The sequence below is a fragment of the Camarhynchus parvulus genome, chromosome 21 (assembly GCF_901933205.1).
Source record: "Camarhynchus parvulus chromosome 21, STF_HiC, whole genome shotgun sequence".
Lineage (NCBI taxonomy): Eukaryota > Metazoa > Chordata > Aves > Passeriformes > Thraupidae > Camarhynchus > Camarhynchus parvulus.
Window position 1 is genome coordinate 5938770 of NC_044591.1, and position 18435 is coordinate 5957204.

At 41.1% G+C, this 18435-nt stretch overlaps 1 protein-coding gene across 8 annotated transcripts in view; it reads left to right on the forward strand.

Annotated features, from left to right (window-relative positions):
* The window catches only part of GNB1 (G protein subunit beta 1), a 36904-nt gene extending 31865 nt beyond the window's left edge, over positions 1–5039 (forward strand). For 5 of the 8 annotated variants that reach the window (XM_030963609.1, XM_030963608.1, XM_030963603.1 and 2 more), the window contains exons 10-12: positions 140–356; positions 2641–2752; positions 3320–5039. In XM_030963609.1, the coding sequence (XP_030819469.1) occupies positions 140–356; positions 2641–2747 (324 nt within the window). In that variant the 3' untranslated portion in view covers positions 2748–2752; positions 3320–5039. Of the gene's footprint in view, positions 1–139; positions 357–2640; positions 2753–3277 lie in introns of all 8 variants that reach the window. The other 3 variants (XM_030963605.1, XM_030963604.1, XM_030963607.1) reach the window with 3 other exon arrangements.
* The last annotated feature ends 13396 nt before the right edge of the window (positions 5040–18435 follow it).

Below are 18435 nucleotides of genomic sequence, written 5' to 3' on the forward strand. Positions count from 1 at the left end.
ACCATTTGTGTTTTTATTCTCTCCCATGAAGTTCTTCCCCAACGGCAACGCCTTTGCCACAGGCTTTTTATTTTTTTATTTTATTAAATTTTTACTTTTTTATTTTATTAAATCTGTGTTTTTCTTCTCCCCCATGAAGTTCTTCCCCAACGGCAACGCCTTTGCCACGGGCTCGGACGATGCCACGTGCCGGCTCTTCGACCTGCGGGCTGACCAGGAGCTGATGGTTTATTCCCATGACAACATCATCTGTGGCATCACCTCTGTAGCATTTTCCAAGAGTGGCCGCCTGCTCCTAGCTGGGTATGATGACTTCAACTGCAACGTGTGGGACACGCTGAAAGCTGACAGAGCAGGTAAATGGCTTTGAGGGTTGGGTGTTTTAGTGGAGTCCCCACCCTTGGGGTGTCCAAGGAGCTCCTGGATGTGGCACTCAGTGCTGGGGATAAGCCACAGGTTGGGCTCGATGGCCTTGGTGGTGTGGTGGTGTTCTCAGGGGTCCCAGGATGAGAGAGGATGTAGGGGGATAGAATATAAGAAAATAAAGGTATCTTACCCCTAAGGAGTTACAGCTGGGCTAATTATTAAATATTAGGAGCAGGCCTGACTTTAATAGGTCACAGCTGTAGTCAGAAAGAAGAAGAGTGTTACAAAAGAGTGGATTGGTTGGTTGAGGGGGAACTGGAGTCAGTTGGGTGCTGTGAGAAGAAGAAAGAGTCAGTGCTTGGAGGAGCTGCCTAGGAGAAACATCCAGGAGCTATGAAACTCTTGCATTAAGGAGACAACAATATGGAACCTTTGCAATAAATGACAACAAGAAGAGATGAGAGTCTTGGCTCCGTGTGGAAGTTTGCAGGCAATCCTGATATGGGAAGAGACGAGAATCTTGACTCTATGATTTATTTTTTTATGATATATTAAAAGAAAATGATCCATTAAAACGATACTAAAAGAATAGAAGAAAGGATTTCATCAGAAGGCTAGCAGGGAATAAAAAGGAATGATAATAAAATCTTGTGACTGATCAGAGTCCAAGACAGTTGGACTGTGATTGGTCATTAATTTAAAGCAACCACATGAGACCAATCAAAGATGCACCTGTTGCATTCCACAGCAGCAGATAATCATTGTTTACATTTCATTTCTGAGGCCTCTCAGCTTGTCAGGAGAAAAATCCTAGCAAAAGGATTTCTCATAAAATCTGTCTGTGACATTGGTGGCCTTTTCCAACGCTGGATGTGTGATTTGAGTCTCAGGCACAGATCTCTCAGCACTCACTGTGTCACCTTCAGAACTCTCCGAAAACTTCTTTAGGCTGCCCAGTGATGGTACAAATCCATTGGAATTCTGATTACCATTAAAAACAAGGGCTTGGGGTGGAGGGAGATTCTTTTTTAGACTTTATGGCTTTGTTTATGCATTAACTATTCAAAGCAATTCAACATGAATGTTGCTATTTATACACAAGAATTTCTTTCCTGGTATTTGTAGCAGTAGTTGTAGAGACAACCAGCAAAACAACAGAGACTCTGGAGTTTGTCTTTTGAGGAAACAAACATGAAATTCGTGGTCCAAAGATGAAAAGAATTTAACTTCAGGTCTTCAAAATGAAAACTTTCATTGGAAAAAATGTATAAATTAGGCCACAAACGTTTCATTACTCTGATCAGAATAGGAGATGAGAAAAATATTCTGTGTATTGAAATGTTCCAAGGCTGTAGATTGACAGGCAGATTTGGCACTTCTGATATTAAACACTTTTATATTTTCTGATATTGGCACTTCTGTATTAAACAGCTTTGTGGTTGTGTGTTCAGTACAAGTATTTAAAACTTCTTGGTGCTGATTTTGTTTTACCAAATTGCAGCACTTCCTGTTGCTGGTGAGAGAATGAGGAGAGTCCTGTGAGCATTCTAATTCATGTAGAAAGATTATTTTTGAGTCTATCAAGAATATCTTGGTTCAGTGCTGTGGACTGGAAAGCTTGAACATAATTAGGTTTTCTTTTTACCTCCTTGAAACTGTTAAATTAAAGGGCATAGAGGAAAATGTTGTCTCCCTTAATTTTTCTGTTTAGTGTCTCAATTCATTCTTTTAATGGTGCTATAATTGAATTGTATTAGATCTCCATATTGACAAATAGATTGTATGGAGGAGTCTGTCTTGTGAATGTAGTAAGAGAAAACTGGATGAAAAATGCTTTAGAGTTCATAACACAATTCAGTTTTACGTCTGGTTTTAAAAGAAATTTTTTTGCAAATATGAAGTGTTGTAAAATTTAGCTGATCTTTGTCGCTGTGGTGAGGAGCAAAAGCTGTGCAGGGCATGGTTATAGTGACATTGTCACAATCTTCAGGGCTGTCACTTCACAGCTCATGGAAGAGCAGTAAAGGTCATAATAGGGGGAAGATAGAAGGAAAACTTTGGACTAATGCACTCACTGAATTATCCCCTTGAGAACCCACCCAGCTCTGTCCCGAGTCTGTGCTTGTAAAATCAACGGCATTTTAAAATTCCAGCCCTGTTTGTTCAGGATTTTTGACTCTAGAGCTTGGCTAATCCAAACGTGCTGTGCTGGAACTTGCACAGACAGGAAATCACCCAAACAAAGCAATTTATTTGTTGATTTCTCATTTCCAGGTGTCCTTGCTGGTCACGATAACCGTGTCAGTTGCTTAGGTGTGACTGATGATGGCATGGCAGTGGCAACAGGGTCATGGGACAGCTTCCTCAAGATCTGGAACTGAAGAAGGTGAGTACCCAGCTCACTAAGGCAGCTTTGGGGTCCAGAATGCTTCTTGCCAGCAGTGCTGTTATTGGCGCTGATCATTCAGGGTGGTATGAAGCTGCAGCAAGGGAAATACAGGTTGGATATTGGGAAGAAGTTTTTTACAGAAGGGTGATAAAGTTCTGGAATGGCTGCCCAGGGAGGTGCTGGAGTCCCCATCCCTGAGTGTGTTTAACAAAGCCTGGATGTGGCACTGGGTGCCAGGGTTGAGTTGAGGGGTTGGGGCTGGGTGGGACTCCGTTTTAAGGTCTCTTCCAACCTGGGAATTCTGAGAATTTCCTGAAATCCGTGAGGAGCAAACTCAAGCAGTTGGGGGGTTAGATGACCATTACTTTAATGCACGCACTGACATTTTTCTAGAGGCCTATTTTTAATTACTGTACTTTCCTCTGTGGGTTTTTTGAATAAATGAATATCCTTGGGGAAGGGGGGAGGTAATGCCTGCATGTGTCAGTGCTGGGGACAGCAGAGTTTGCCACTTATTTGCAGTTTCTCAAAGTGCAACTCTCACCAGATGTTTCTGTGTGCCAGAAGAGCAGCGGACTCCAGGACTGGAAGAAGTTTCCAACGGTTGAAAATTAAAAACGATAGCATATCCAATCCAACCATACTAACTTGGACCCCCATCCTCCCCAACTTCAAAGGGCAAGATCTTTTCCGTCTCCTGTTGCTGAAATGAAGAGCACAATTACCTTTCCAAGAAGAATTTCTGTGTTGTAAGCAAAATGAAATTGTGCATTCCTTTTGGGACCATTTTTTTTGTCTTGAGAATTTAAAAACAAATGAAACACTATCATAAAAAGCATGACCAGAAAATAAACTTGAGCATAATTGTGAAACAGTTAGCTTTCACTGTAGTTTCCAAGTTGAAGTTAAGGACTTTATCTCACACACTTGCAAATTTTAAAGTCATGTTTGTAGCAGGATTTTTTTCAAGTTTCCTTTTTAAATACATTTCCTTATGTATTTAATTGAGCAAAACAAGGGAGTCCTAGCCCAGAGCACTGGGGGTTGTTAACGCTGTAAATTTAGTCCCTAATTTTTTTTATTTTTATTTTCTAGTATCACAGATAATTGTTGCACAAAACTTGGCATATATAGGATAATGTTAAGCAGTAAGGTAACCAAGCACATGCTGTAAAAGGTAATGAATGCTTGTTTAAAGAATCCTTTCACCTTTTATGAATTACAAATGCAATCCTTGGTCCCTCCTGCCCCCCCTTTTTCACCACACTGATTTTTTTAATCTGTTTTGGTTTGTCCACTTGGAAGGGCAGTTTATATATCCTAACACTATCCTATAAGTCTCAACAACCAGGAATCTCTGTTTTCAAAAGAGACCTATCCTACACTTGGGTATCGAGTCAATTCTTTGTGTATGAAATGATGTACAAATCAATGTTTTGAAAATAATGATCTTGAACTTTCTAAGTTAAACAGAAAAAAAAAAACCTTTTTTGATTGTTTGCCATATTGGGTGGGTTTACTCTTAGAATCGCATGCTGTAGAAATGCTAAAAAGTGCATATTGGACTAAGTCCTTAGATGTTTTTTCTTTGAAGAAATAACCTGTTTAAAAACTGTAACCATTGTCGCTGTATTCATTTATTGTTGCTACTCTGTGCATAAATCTATGAAGAACTCCAGTACAAAGCTATGCACGTTTTGGAGTAGCGTGATAAGTCACTTTTTTTTTTTTTAAAGAATAAAAAAAAAAAGAAACAGCCTGTTCAAACAATCGCTGTCAAAGATTCTGGGGTGTGGGAGGAGGGAACCTAGACCATCTTCTTTATAAATCAGTTCCTCACAGCCAGTTCCTCTTGCAGGATGAGTCCTTTGCATCTGATCAGAGTCATTTTTGTAATGAGCAGGTTTTCCTGGCTTTCTTTTCAAATAAAATGTTAAAAGCAGCAGTGTTTGGACAGCAGATTGTTCTTTCCTATCTTCTCACTGTATCCAGAAATGCTCCTTCCTAGCAGCAGTAGTAGCTTTTCTCCATTTTGTTTTTTCTGCAACATTCTGTACAAAAATGTGCTGTAATTGTGCGTTAGGCCTGGATTTGGCATAAAAGATGAGTTCCCTCTTACTCTCTTTCATGAAACTACTCTGTAGAGCTTTCTCCACGCCCTGTATCCCTCTTCACCTTTTGTATTTAATTTTAAAGTCAGTGTACTTCAAGAAAGCTGGATGCAAGATAGATACTATATTAAAATGTAATGTTATTTAAGATGTAATAAAGCAGTTTGACATGAGTTTGGACTGATCTGTTTTGCAGCTTCTTGTTCAACATGCAGAACGTCTTCTGAGTTGTGGAATAAACAGAACAAACACACAGGAGGAGGGAATGCTGTCCCCAGAGAAATGGTTTGGTGGTTTTTCAATGGTTAATGGTCAGTTATTGGGCAGAGTATGCACTTAACTCCAAATTCAAAGAGCCACTATGGGTCATGAGGTGCACAGCACAAAAATTATTTATGCTGTAGGAGTGGAGCACCTGAAGTGGGAAATCAAAGCAAAATGCTGAGTAACTTCTTTTAAAACTTTTGTGTCCTTTAATAGGAAAAGAATTGAGTGGTTCCTGCCATGTGAGGATCTGGCCACAGCAGCTCTGTTGGCACTCTTAGATTGACAGGGTAAGAAGTCATTTTCATGCTCAGTAAGAATAAAGTCTCCAAGAAGCAGAATCTTATCTAAAAAAAATTTTTAAACATTGTTTTATACCCAGAGAAGCAGATTTGTGCAATGAGGTGTTAAAAAGCAGTTGGTTCAACAATTTGGTATTGGTTGGCTTGAGGGTTTTAGTGGGTGAAGTCCCATCTCTTGTTCTGATCTAAACAAAAATGGATTTTCCCTCATTTCACATCAACCAAGAGAAATTCCAAAGCTGTGGATTGGTCTCACACCAAACATGGGAATTCTCAGCCTCAATGGAGAGGTTTTTAGAAGCTGGGAATGTGGAAAATGTGATGGTGGCATTGCCCACCTGTGAGCACTGGGGTTGTTTGGGGCTGCATGAGACTGGTAAGTAGCTCATGGCTAGAAATGCTGAATTTTGGGAACTCGGATTTAGTGGTTTCCAATTCCAAATGCTGTAGCTGCGGGGTTTCCACTCATGTGGAATATTTTTATTCCAAAGGATGTTTCATATGTGACTCTGGTCTGTAATAAAATCAATGATCTGTCTCACCTTCCTTAATCTCAATCCATGTGTTAAATCTCTGTGCCCTGGCAATAAAACACCCCAGGACAGTGACTTGTGTCAGGAGGCTGATGTGCAGCCCTTTGGGATTTATTTGAAATGCAGACAGTTGCAGTTGCCTCTCACTACTCTTATTTTTGTGTTAAATACGAATTTTTCTTTGATTTAAACATTTTTCACTGTGTGTTTGGTTATTCAGAGTGCTGCTGCTGGAGAAAAATGGGTGTGCAAAGGGAGCAGCTCTGAACTCTTGAGTCTGGGCCAAAACCTTGAGTTTTGGACGCCTTGAATTTTAGGATATACCCAAATCAAAATTATTTATGTCATCTTACCTACAAGCTCCTCCTGTGGGCTTTGAAAAGATTCCGAGTTGGAGATAATTGTGGGATGTGGCTCCAAAGAGCAGCTTCCCCAGCTGCTGGTGAACTTCTGGTGCTGATTTCTTATTTCTGGTTCGGATTCCATGACCTGAGAACACAAAATCTGTGAGAATGGGGTTGGAATCTTCTCGTGGAGTTTCAGGAAAGGAGTGAAGGAAGACAGAACAGATTTCTCAGTCCCAGGAGCTCCAGTTAAGACCTTTAGAATATTCTGTGCCCCTCAAGGCCTTTAATTTCTTCATGAATTAAATAAAAGATCTGAGGTTCTACTACCAACAGAAAAAAAAATATTGAGTTGGGCATTCTGCCTTTTGACCATGAAGTCCCCTGGAGTGTTTGAAATCAGCTGTGAAACACACTTAAAATGACTGATTGAATCATGCCCTATAGGAGCTAAAAATAGCATAATCTGGTTTCTGGGAAGTGGCAGAGTAAATAAAGAATAATAAAAGCTGTCACCCGTGCTGAGCTCTGTGCCTGGCTCTGCAGCAAGGCAGGATCCTGGGTGCTTTTATGATTAACACTTTTTAGTGTAGGTGTAAGCATGAATTCACATTGGAGGGGAAAGAAGAAAAGAAGTGGCTGATGAACAAGTTCGAGCAGCAGCTGGCTATTTTTGCATGGTGCTGTTCTCTTTTCTCTTCATGTAATTTCTGAGAGTCTGCCTCTGCTTTTACCATCAGTGATGAGTTGGTCTTTTTCCATTGCATTCCAATGAAAGCTGGGATGCAATGGAAGAGTGGAAAGCTGAATTTGTTCTGTTTCAGGGCCGTGTGAGCAAAAACGAAAACCCAGATTTCAGTTTCCCTCTTGGAACAAGGATGCCTGGTGCATTCCCTGCCCCTCCTGCTGGGAATGGCCCTGGCACATGGCAGTTCCCAGAGGTGGCAGCAGCCATCTGCTGTCCTGCCTGCCTCACGTGTGCTCAGTGGTTTAAACATTATTTCTGCGCTCCATTTTACCTGATGGCTTCAAAAATTCCTGCTCTGTTTCCTCTCTCTGTCCTACCTGCCTCACATGTGCTCAGTGGTTTGAACATCACTGCTCTGCTCCATTTTACCTGATGGCTTCAAAAATTCCTGTTTTGTCTCCTCTCTCTGTCCTGCCTGCTGCAAAAATTCTAGCTCTGTCCCCTCTCTCTGTCCTACCTGCCTCACGTGTGCTCAATGATTTAAATATCATTGTTTTGCTCCATTTTATCTGATGGCTTCAAAAATCCCTGCTCTGTCTTGTCTCTCTGTCCTGCCTGCCTCACGTGTGTTCAATGATTTAAACATTAATTACTTTGCTCCATTTTACCTGATGGCTTCAACAATTCCTGCTCTGTCTCCTCTCTTTGCCTGAGCACTTCTGTGCTGTGCTCAGCTTTTTCTTATATCAATACTAAAAGCTATTACAATTCAATGTACAAGGAGTATTTTTAAAATAAGGAACAGTAACTGCATTGGTAAAATGATCCAGTATTTCACTTAGCTGGGAAAAACAAATCAGAAATGTGAATAAAAACTGAGCGAACTTCTCATTGTTTAGAGAGCTGGCTGCTCCAAACTCACCCTTTAGGAATCCAGGCCCTGCTCAATACTCATTCAAGTAATTCCTGGCTTAACCCAAGACAATTTTGTCATAAAATAGAACAAAGAGAATCTTCCTGCTTTAATTATTCAGAAGCCATTTGCTCTGGCTGAGTGCAGCGAGATGTGATTGACCCTGAGAGGGAATTGTCTGGGGAACAGGAAGTGCAAAATGAAAAGTTTATTTGATGTAACAGATTTTTAAATGGCAAACAGATAAGGGAGGGAAAAGTCTGTTTAAAAGGGTGGGGAAAGAAAATAAAAAAAAAGGCAGTGCAGCTCCATCTGCTGGTACAGAGCCATGGAATGGTCAGTGCAGGGAGAAACGTGTGTGACAGAGCAGCCTGTGCTGGGTTTGGCTGCAGCTCGTGTTCCTGCTCATGGAACCCCTCCTTCCTGCGTCTCCAGGGTCCTCTGAACGTGGGCAGATTTTTCCATAAGGCCTCACAAACAAAACAAGCTTTTCCCAATGTTTACTTTTGGAGGGATTTTCTTTTCCCAGTGTTTTATGTAAAAAAAACCCTCAGCTGGTGAAGATGGAGAGGTTAAAAATGAGGCAGAGTTAACTGGAGCAGGGGCTCTTGGACAATTTAAAACCAAGTCTTATTTAGAAAGGATTCCCTGCGTTTCTCTCCAGCCCCTCTCCCCAATATTCCCAAGCTCCCTCTCACATTTTTTGCCATGCTCTATCACAGCCCTGATGAGAATCCCTGCTCTTTTCAGCCTCCCTCCTCTGCTTTAGGTAGGAATGAGGATCTAGAGTCAAAATAATGAAGATATTTTAATTGGCAAGGTGCTCTTGCTGATCTGGTGCCCTGTGCTGTGGCAGGGAGGTCCCTCTGCAGAGGAAATTTGGATTTTGCTGTCACACACACTCCTGTTGCACCTGAGAGAACCATCACAAACATTCCAAACCCTCTTTTATTAAACCAAACACGTTTTAAGATGTATAGAATTCTAATATTCAGGGTTTTTTCTCTTTTGCACAAGCAGGGTTGCAGCTGAGTGAGGAGCAGTAGGCAGCAGCAGCAGCAGCTCCTTTCCTACCCTGGGTGTGCTTGGCAGGGTGAGTCATCCTGGAAAACACGTAACTGCATATATTTATCTCAACTTCCATTGATTTTTCACCAGAGTTCCTTATCTTTGCTTTATTGATTTACTTCCTGGGGTATTATAAGCAAAACTGGAAGAAGGTCCAGTGGGAATAATTATGTCTGATGCTTGGCTCCCTGGAGCTGCTGCTCAGTCCAATGGGAAGAAGCAGAGAGGATTTGGAGTGAATGGGAGACAACATCTGACTTTTAAAATTACTTCAGATTTGTAACTCTGAGTTGTTTTGTTCTGTGTTCTTTTCCACACAGACGGTGCTCAGAATTCCCTGTTAGTACCTGAGGGACCTTGGGAAGCCAGAGTTTATGCCCAATAGGATGAATTTTTATTTTCCAAAAGAAATATTATATTATATTATTATTATTATATTATATTATATTATATTATATTATATTATATTATATCTTATAATTATATAATATATATTATATATTATATATTATATATTATATATTATATATTATATATTATGTAATATATAATATATATAATATATATAATATATATATACAAATATATACAAATATATATACATATATATATATATATATATATAATATATATATATATATATATATATATATATATATAAATATATATATATATATATATAAAAATATCCAAAATTGATGGTATTAGCTGGATATATGTGTGTATATATTATATATATATATGTGTGTGTGTGTGTGTGTATTATATATTTATATATTTATTTATTCATTTATTTGTTTGTTTGTTTGTTTATATAAAATATCCAAAATGGATGGTTTTAGCTGGAGTTGAAGGCATCCTCCTCCTGGAATCGCTGAAAATTCAGCCTCACACTGATCTGTGTGTTTTCACATGTTTAGGAATTTAACAATTCCTTCCACCCTGAAAGCAACAAAAAGCAGGTGAGGAGAGGAGCAGTGAGACACTGAGCTCTGAAGAGCAGCAGTTCCACCTCCCCCTGGCCCCTGCAGGTTTTTAGAGCCCAGGAGCTCAAATAGCTGCTGCTCTTGGCCTGCTGGGGATCTGAGCCTTGAGTGAACAATGAGGATCCAGGGAGTGACAGCTCTGGGAGTGATGGACACCAGTTTGCACTAATGAGAGATCTGGGAGCTGTGCCAAGGATGACTGCATCACTTAATTGAACAATTCCATATTTCATCTGCCTCTTGCATCAGACATGTGTGCTTAACCCACTGCAAGCTGAAATCTTGGCAAATCTTGGCTCAGGTGACAGAGCTGCCCAGGGAATGAGCTCTGAGTGAGCTCTTGAGGAAATCCAGAGAGCCAAGAACGTTCAGCATGGAGAAAAAGGAATGAGGTTCATTGGCCAGGCTGGGTCTGTCAGTGACAGCTCTAAAATGTGATGCTGGAATTAAAAAAGGAATTTTTGGAGCTGTTCTCTCTCCCTCCCTCCTCCCAAGGCTTATTTCAATCAAGTGATAGCATCAGCCTTGGTGGCAGGAAATGGAGCAATTACAGATAGACCTCAAGGAACAGCTTATCACAACTGAAGGTTAAACTTGCCGAAGCAAAAGGATCATTCCTGTCCTTTGAAGCCTGTCACTGTTCTCTCCACCAAGAGTAACTTAACCAGAAATTCCACATGGGAGCCTCTGACCTCAGCTCTGATCTGAAAGTCCCTCATCAAGTTGTAGAGCTTGAATTAACAGGGCTCATTTATCTTTCTGCACTAAAAAAAAAAGAAATCCAAGCTCTTGGGCCTGTTTTATCTGTTTTATAGATTCACCTTTAGAGTCCAAATTATCCTGGCAGGTCTTGGCACTTGAAGCAGCCCCATCAATTAAAATCTGGTAAATTCTGGATGGGAAACAGTTGATGGTACCTCTGCCAAGAGCTCCAAAACCCTGCTGTCCTCCCCTTGGTTCTGAATAATTGAACTTACTTATTTACCATTTCTAGTGCCTCACTGTTTGTATTTTGAATGGGAAACAGCAGCATCGGCAATATTTGCTTTTGCAGGGAGAAGTTTGCAAAGAAGCCTCTTCACCTCAAGCATTTTCTGATTTTTTTTAAAGAAATCCAGTAATTGTTAAAGCTGTGTGTGCCCATCTGAACCCCTTTGATACAGCAGTGCCTCCATGTCTGTCCATCTGAAAAGGCAAAACCTCCCAAAGGATTTCACCACCCTCCTGTAACTGTGATACATTTGGGTGTGAGCCAAACACAGCACAAATATTCTTAATTTTACAGTTTATTCTAATTCGATCATCTCAGGGGTTGTGTCTGGCTGAGTTTTCATGGGACATCCTCTGCAGTTTCAGCTCAGGGATTTCTAAAGCAGCTCCTCCTCCTCAGTGCTGGATTTTTGGGGTGGTTGAGAGGATTTAATCCCTCGCTGTGGACACCCAGCCCTGTGGAGGGAGACCAGACCATAAAATAATTGAAAAATTCCATAATTGGGCAACTGCACTGCATGGGAAAGCACCTTGGATCTTTCCCCTTCTCCCTCGTTTTCCATGTCCCAAAATTGGCAAATTCCACCATGAATCCAGAGTTTTTTAGGGCCCAGTGCTGAAATAGGTGCTGAATTTAATTTGGATCCCACCCTTGCAGGAAGGCTCAAATCCAGCCTGGGGATCCTGAGCAGAGCCTGTGCCTTGAGCATGGGCAATTATTTAGAAAAAATATTAAAACTCACAGCAATTATTTAGAAAAAAATATATTATTTAGGAAATATTATAAAGTATAATAGAAAATATTATTAAAGACATAGAAAAATATAGATGTGGAAAATTTTATAAAAATATTATTTAGAAAAAATAATTTATTTTTGAATGATTGGTCAGGTGCTGGGAACATCAAATTCTGCTTTTCCTGGGCTTTTGTGACAATTGGCTTCCAGCCTCTAGTCATAACTATGTAATTAACCATCAGCTTCATTATATCAAAATAATTCAATTTCTGATCGCCTACATTGAAATTTTGGGTTTAGTGGGATGTTTGACAGCATGTGCTTGAATTTCCTGACTTTATAGAAGGAAACAAGTATGAGGTGTAGGAAATAAGACCCTGAAGTTCATCAGAGGCTTTTTAGCTGTGGATTGGATTCTGCCCCGCGCTGGGACGTTTTTATTGGCACACAACAGATGCTGCTGATCGATAACCGATCAATAACTGCTGTATTTGATTCTTGTGGCGAGATATCATCCCATGAGGAGCGGAAAAACCGCACCAAACCTCTGGATAATGAGACAAAATTCTCCTTTTTTCCTGGAAAACGTGGCCGTGAGAGAGATCCGGGATGCGGCTGCTGCTGCCACCTGGTGCTGGCGCCCAGTTCGGCCGGGGAACTGGGACCAGTGAGGCACAAGGGAAATGGGACAGACACCAAAATATAGCATAATAAATATATTATATATATATATAATTATATTATATATAAGAGATAAATATATATATATCCTCTATGAGATACATATAAATATAAGGCTATATATATTCCAAAGGGGCAAATGAGACACCAAAATATAGGCTGGGAAAATATAGGAGAAATGATGAATATATAAATATATATTTTATATATATATATATATATATATTATATTATATATATGAGATAAATATATATATATATCTCTATGAGATATATATAAATATACATGCTATATATATTTAGGGGCAAATGAGGCACCAAAATATAGGCTGGGAAAATATAGGAGAAATTATGAATATATATATATATATATATATATATAAAAAATATATATATATATCTCTATGAGATATATATAAATATGCATTATATATATATTTAAGGGCAAATGAGACACCAAAATATAGGCTGGAAAAATATGGGAGAAATGATGAATATATAAATATATATTTTATATATATATATATAATTATATTATATATATGAGAGAGATATATATATATCTCTATGAGATATATATAAATATACATTATATATATTTAGGGGCAAATGAGACACCAAAATATAGGCTGGAAAAAATATAGGAGAAATGATGAATATATAAATATTATATATATATATATAATTATAAATTATATGTATTATATAAATATATTTTAATATATTCCATTATATATATATATATATATATAATGGAATATATGGCACTGGTTCCAGTGGATTTGGGGGTGTGGAGTAGCTTAGAGCACATGCTGAGAGGCCACTTGGTGAGCAAACACCACATTTTATCCCCCAATAAATTTTTTACAGCAGCAAAGATGCCCCCCAGAGCACGCTGTATTCCAGTGCTTTGGGGATGGACAGCTGCTCTTGTCAGGGAGTAGTTACAGACAATTTTTCTGTAAAACATGCAAAGCTCCTCCTGCCACATCCTTCTGGCCCTTTTAGGTTTCACGGGGTGAAATGTGAATTTTCTGCACTCATTTATAGACATGAAGGCCGATGAGGAGGAATTATTTTTTCTCTACTAATCAATCTTGACAGCCAACGTGTAAAGGAGTCTCAAACCCAATTTTTTTTGTGTGTGTTTGTTCCAAACAGATCTAAAAACGTCCTGCAGGGAATTAAAGACAAAGCTGAGCTGGCCTGGCTGTGCTCTCGCAGAGGTGATGGGAGCAGCACTCTGAGCTCAGGAGAAAAGTTCATCTTTGGTGTTTGAAACCTTCTGAGCTTGATTAAAACCTTCTGAGCTTAATTAAGAGGCTGGGGAAGAGCTTTGCTGGCTGCAGGAGCAGCAGAGGGCACTGCTGCCGTTCTCACAGCAGCTCTGCTCTGCTTCCCAAGGCTCCAGAGAAACTCAGAACAGCCTTGGTGGGAAGGGGACATCGAGTCCAACCCCTGGCCCTGCACAGGACACCCCAAAAAGTGCCCAGCTCTGTGTTTGGAGCGGGGTTTTGGGGGTGTGATGAGCAGCACTGCCCCTCCTGTCCCAGATTTGGTGTCCCTGCCCTGGGGACAGAGGAGTGACAGGGTCCCCATGACCTGTGTGTGCCATGGGTGAGCCCCCCTCAGGGTAAAACCCTAAAACCCAGCCTGAGGGATGTGGGACCTCCTCGGGGATCCCCCAAATGTGGGACCTCCTCAGGAATCCCCCAGTCCTGCAGCAGGACCTGACAGGGATAAAACTGAGCCTGATGGATGTGTGACCTCCTCAGGGATCCCCCAAATGTGTGACCTCTTCAGGGATCCCCCAGTTCTGTGACTGCAGCAGGACAGGACAGGGATAAAAACCTAAAAAAAACAGCCTGAGGAATGTGTGACCTCCTCAGGGATCCCACAGGGGTGACTGCAGCAGGACAGGACAGCGGTAAAACCCTAAAACCCAGCCTGAGGGAAGTGTGACCTCCTCAGGAATCCCCCAAATGTGTGGGGTGACTGCAGCAGGACATGACAGGGATAAAACCCAGCCTGAGGCATCCCCCAGCTCTGTTTTCCTGTGGCTGGGAGTTGCTCAAGCATGGATTTGTAAAGCTGACCTTGCTGGCCTGCTTGCTTTCACAACAGGTGATGCTCAGGACAAAACAGGAAGGACAAACAGGATTCAGGATCAGCCTGGGAATCTGTGCTGGTGAGTGAGGAGCTCTGCCAGCACTGGGAATGATGGAAAGTTTGTTCTGCAGCAGTACAGGGAGAAACTGGAAATGGCAGGGAATGAAAAGATATCTGCTGGGTTCAGAAAAAGCACAAATTTTAAGGAAATTTTAAGAAAGGGGAATGAGGTGGAGGCAGGTCTGCTGGGAGAGGACAATTTTGGATGTTATTTTGGATGATTCTTGGGTGATTTTTTGCAGTTTTTGAAAATACCTGCCTGGCCCCAGAGTTAGGAACATCATCTGTGGATGCAGAGGGAAGGAAAATGGGTGTCTGAGTGTAACCATGAGAACAAACCAGTCCTAGAGAACACACTGGTGCTTTTCTTTCTGGTACTTTTTCTACTGAAATGTTTTGGGGAAAGGAGAGGCTTCACTGGGGGCCACAGTTACTCTCAGCATTCTGTCTGAGGCAGCAGGACCAGTAATTTTACCCAGGCTATTGTAAATGCAGGTGCAGAGCTCCTGAGTGTGTCATTCTTTCATCTGAAAAATTACCCTGCTCTTTTCTGTGGAGAAAAAGGATCGTTTAACTGCAGTGCAGGATGTTCTTTTAATATGGGGTATTGGGGAGGTATATTTCCTTTTGTGCACAGGCAAAGGATATCTGCATCACCTTTCTGAGAATTAGAACAAAGGGGGTGAAGGGGAAGGGTTTCAAATGCATCTGGCATCTGAGCATCTGTAAAATACAAGGGAGTTGAATACATGAAAAGAAGAAGTTAATAATGCTGGGCTATAGAGAATTCTGATGCAAATGAAGCAGAAGTTGGCAGAGCCCAGTCTCTTTTCATTTCTGTTTTTGACAGTCACAAGAGTGTGATGTAAGGCTCATATTCAGAACTAATCCTACCTTGTGCTGAAGCTTCTGGATTCCAGACTGATTTCCTCTGCATTTGTGTTGTTCTGATTATATCAACTGGAGGTTTCTGTTTTCAGAATTAGATTTAATTTTTCCTTTTGCAGAGACTTTTTCCAAGCATTAATTTTGTCTCTTCAAGTCCACACTGTGTTAGCACTGGCCTTAGTTTGACTCTCCTCTTGGTGAAAAGCTCCATCTGATCCTCATCAGCAAATTGGATTGAGGCACTTACTTCTGAAGATCTTCCATCGAGATTTCAGGTTTCTCAACAAGAAAACTTAAAATTTTTCTTTAAAAGGTGTCCTGCTGATATCAACTCACTGGTCAGAATTCTCTCTTGTGCTATCAAACAACTCCCAGGGCAGCACAAACCTGAAGGTCAAAGGAATAAAGAGCCTCAATTGCAAGAGGATGAGCAGCTTTTTTAATCCCTGGATTGTTTAGTGGGGGGTTTAACCAGAGTTTAAGACAAGGGTGGAGTGTTTGATAAGCCAACAGCTGCAGTGGAGCAGAGCCACACAGTGAGGTGATGGCAGTGACTTTGCTAACTGGGCACAACAAAGCTCTCAAAGTTAAAACTGCAGAGCCTTAGGGCTGCAAGGAAATTTTTGGTAATGACCAAGCTGCAAATTGGCTCCCTGGAGGCTCTGAGAGCAGAAATTGGTGTTAACTCCTGGTGAGATAAGGAGGAGCAGCCTCCCTGCAGGATGGATGTGCTTGCAGTGCTCCAAGGATTCTGGCGCCTGCTGAGCCAGCTGCTTTGGAATAAAGTTTTGCTGTGGCAGCCTGGAAAAAAAGAATGAGCCCCCCACTATCTTTATTCCCTTTGGAACAAGAACATGGTATTTCACACCTGCACAGAGCCTGCAGTGATAATTCTTTCCCTTGCCAGCCGCAAAAACAAGGTTTGGCCATTTGACTTTTCCTGTCACCTGTTGAGCTTTTGCCTGCTGCTATTTCAGCCCATTCCACAGCTGCCAGGGCCTGCTCACACATGACAGCAAAGAGGAACCCACCTCACTCTTGCTGTCACTCTTCAGGCTGTTTTCAAAGCCTGGACAGTTATGAAAGCTGCTGACCCAACTTCCTCCCTTCTCACCGCAGGCTGTTTATCTTGCTCGCTCGACTTGGGTGATTTCTGGCAAGGAAAGGCCCCAGAACAACCAGTCCCACCACTATCAAGGCCCAGCTGGTAGCAGGAGTGGCATTTTCAGTATCTTTGAGCAGTTTGTGATGGTGTTGGGTGTGGGATTAAGCCCTTTTCTGGCCCAGGGATGGGACAACTGAGAGGCGTTTGAAAAACTTTTATTCCATTTTCAGTCTCACATGAAGGGTGAGTGTGGGGCCTGGCAGCTCCCAAACCCCACTGCACCTTTGCTGAGTTTAGCTGAGTTATCTGCTCCTGCAGAAGCACCAATTTGTCAGTCAATAACACAGTTCCTCACCCAGAGATGGTGTTTTAAAAACTTTTATTCTGTTTTCAGTCTCATGAGAAGGGTGAGACAATACAGGTGTTCCAATGCACACCATCACAATCAGGAGTTAACGAGTTCCTAATTACATTTTCAGTGTTTCTTGGCCTATCAGCTTTAGCCACACCACGCTGTAAATGCCTTAAAGTTAATAATCTAAAATTACCCCTCGTGGCTCCCACTCCAATGAATCTTTCATAGTTCTGTTTCATAGTTCTGATGATAATCCAGGTGATAGAAATAATCTCTTTTCCTTGAAATACTGAGAGTTCTATGAGGAATTCTGCCACCTCTCCTGAGCTCCTGCTATAAATGCTGGAAGCAAAGGTATTTTATAGAAAACCAAGAGGTTTTCCCCACAGTTCCCTTCACCCAGAATTGCAGGCAATATTGACTTTGCCAGTGTGAAAGTTTAGCCTAGGAAAGGTTTAAGGGGTGTTTGGCTTTAGAGGGATCCTGCAGAAAACAGAATTCATTCCTCTGGGCTGCACATCTTTCTGGTAAATAGGGTTAAAAGCCAGTGCTGCAGGACTGTGCTTGCAGAAGCATCTGGAAAATGAAGCAACCAGAAGCTTTTACATTTTCCAGTTCATCAAGCTGCTTTCCTAAAAAGAATCAAGGTCTGCTGTGAATCAAGGTCCTTCCTCAAAAGAGTCACCAGTTTTCCTGGGAGCAGTGAAATGGTGTGATAAGTAAACCAGTTTTTAAATTATTTTTATTTACAAGTGAAAACCCATCAGCTTCTGAACACTTCTCTGATAAGAGGGCAACAAATTCAATGCACATTCAATGATGAATTTCCTGTGTCAGGGAGATTGCAGTCTTGACAAGATGGATAAAGAGGAAAGCAATTGATTTTATTTGTTTTAAAGGCAGAAAAGCACACTCAGGGAGACACAAAGCACCCCTCAAACACCCCAAGCTGAATCTCAAATCTCTCTCCTCCACATCCTATTTCAAGACAGGAGGTAAGTCCTGGCTGCAGATTTGGATATTCCTTTTCATGGTAGACTTTTTTAAAATCCCTCCACTTTTCTACCTAACTTTCCTTTCCTGGCTGTATATTTTGATATTCCTCTTCATGTTAAACTTCTCCAAAATCTCTCCACTTCTCTCACCTAACTTTCCTGGCTGCCAGCAGCTCTCAGTCCTACCCTGACACTGTCAGGGATGATCTGGGGATGGAGTTTGAGTATCAGACCAACATTCCAAATCACTCAGATTTATTAACCCTTATGCAAGTCAATTAATGTAGCTCAGCCTCAAAAGTGGGACAATGACATTTACATAACGATTGGAGGTGTTGGTAATCAGCCTGAATAATGAAAGGCATTTCCCTGTCTCTGTGTCAGTGTGTGAGCATTGAGAAATCATTTATTTGTCACATTCACGTGCCGCCATCTCCAGCAGAATTCAGGCTTTGTGGTACTTTTTTACTTCTCGTGATCCCTCAGGAATTCTGAGTCATCTGAGGCTGTTTGAAATGAGGGTTGAGAGGTAAGAACTATGTTCTTCCACC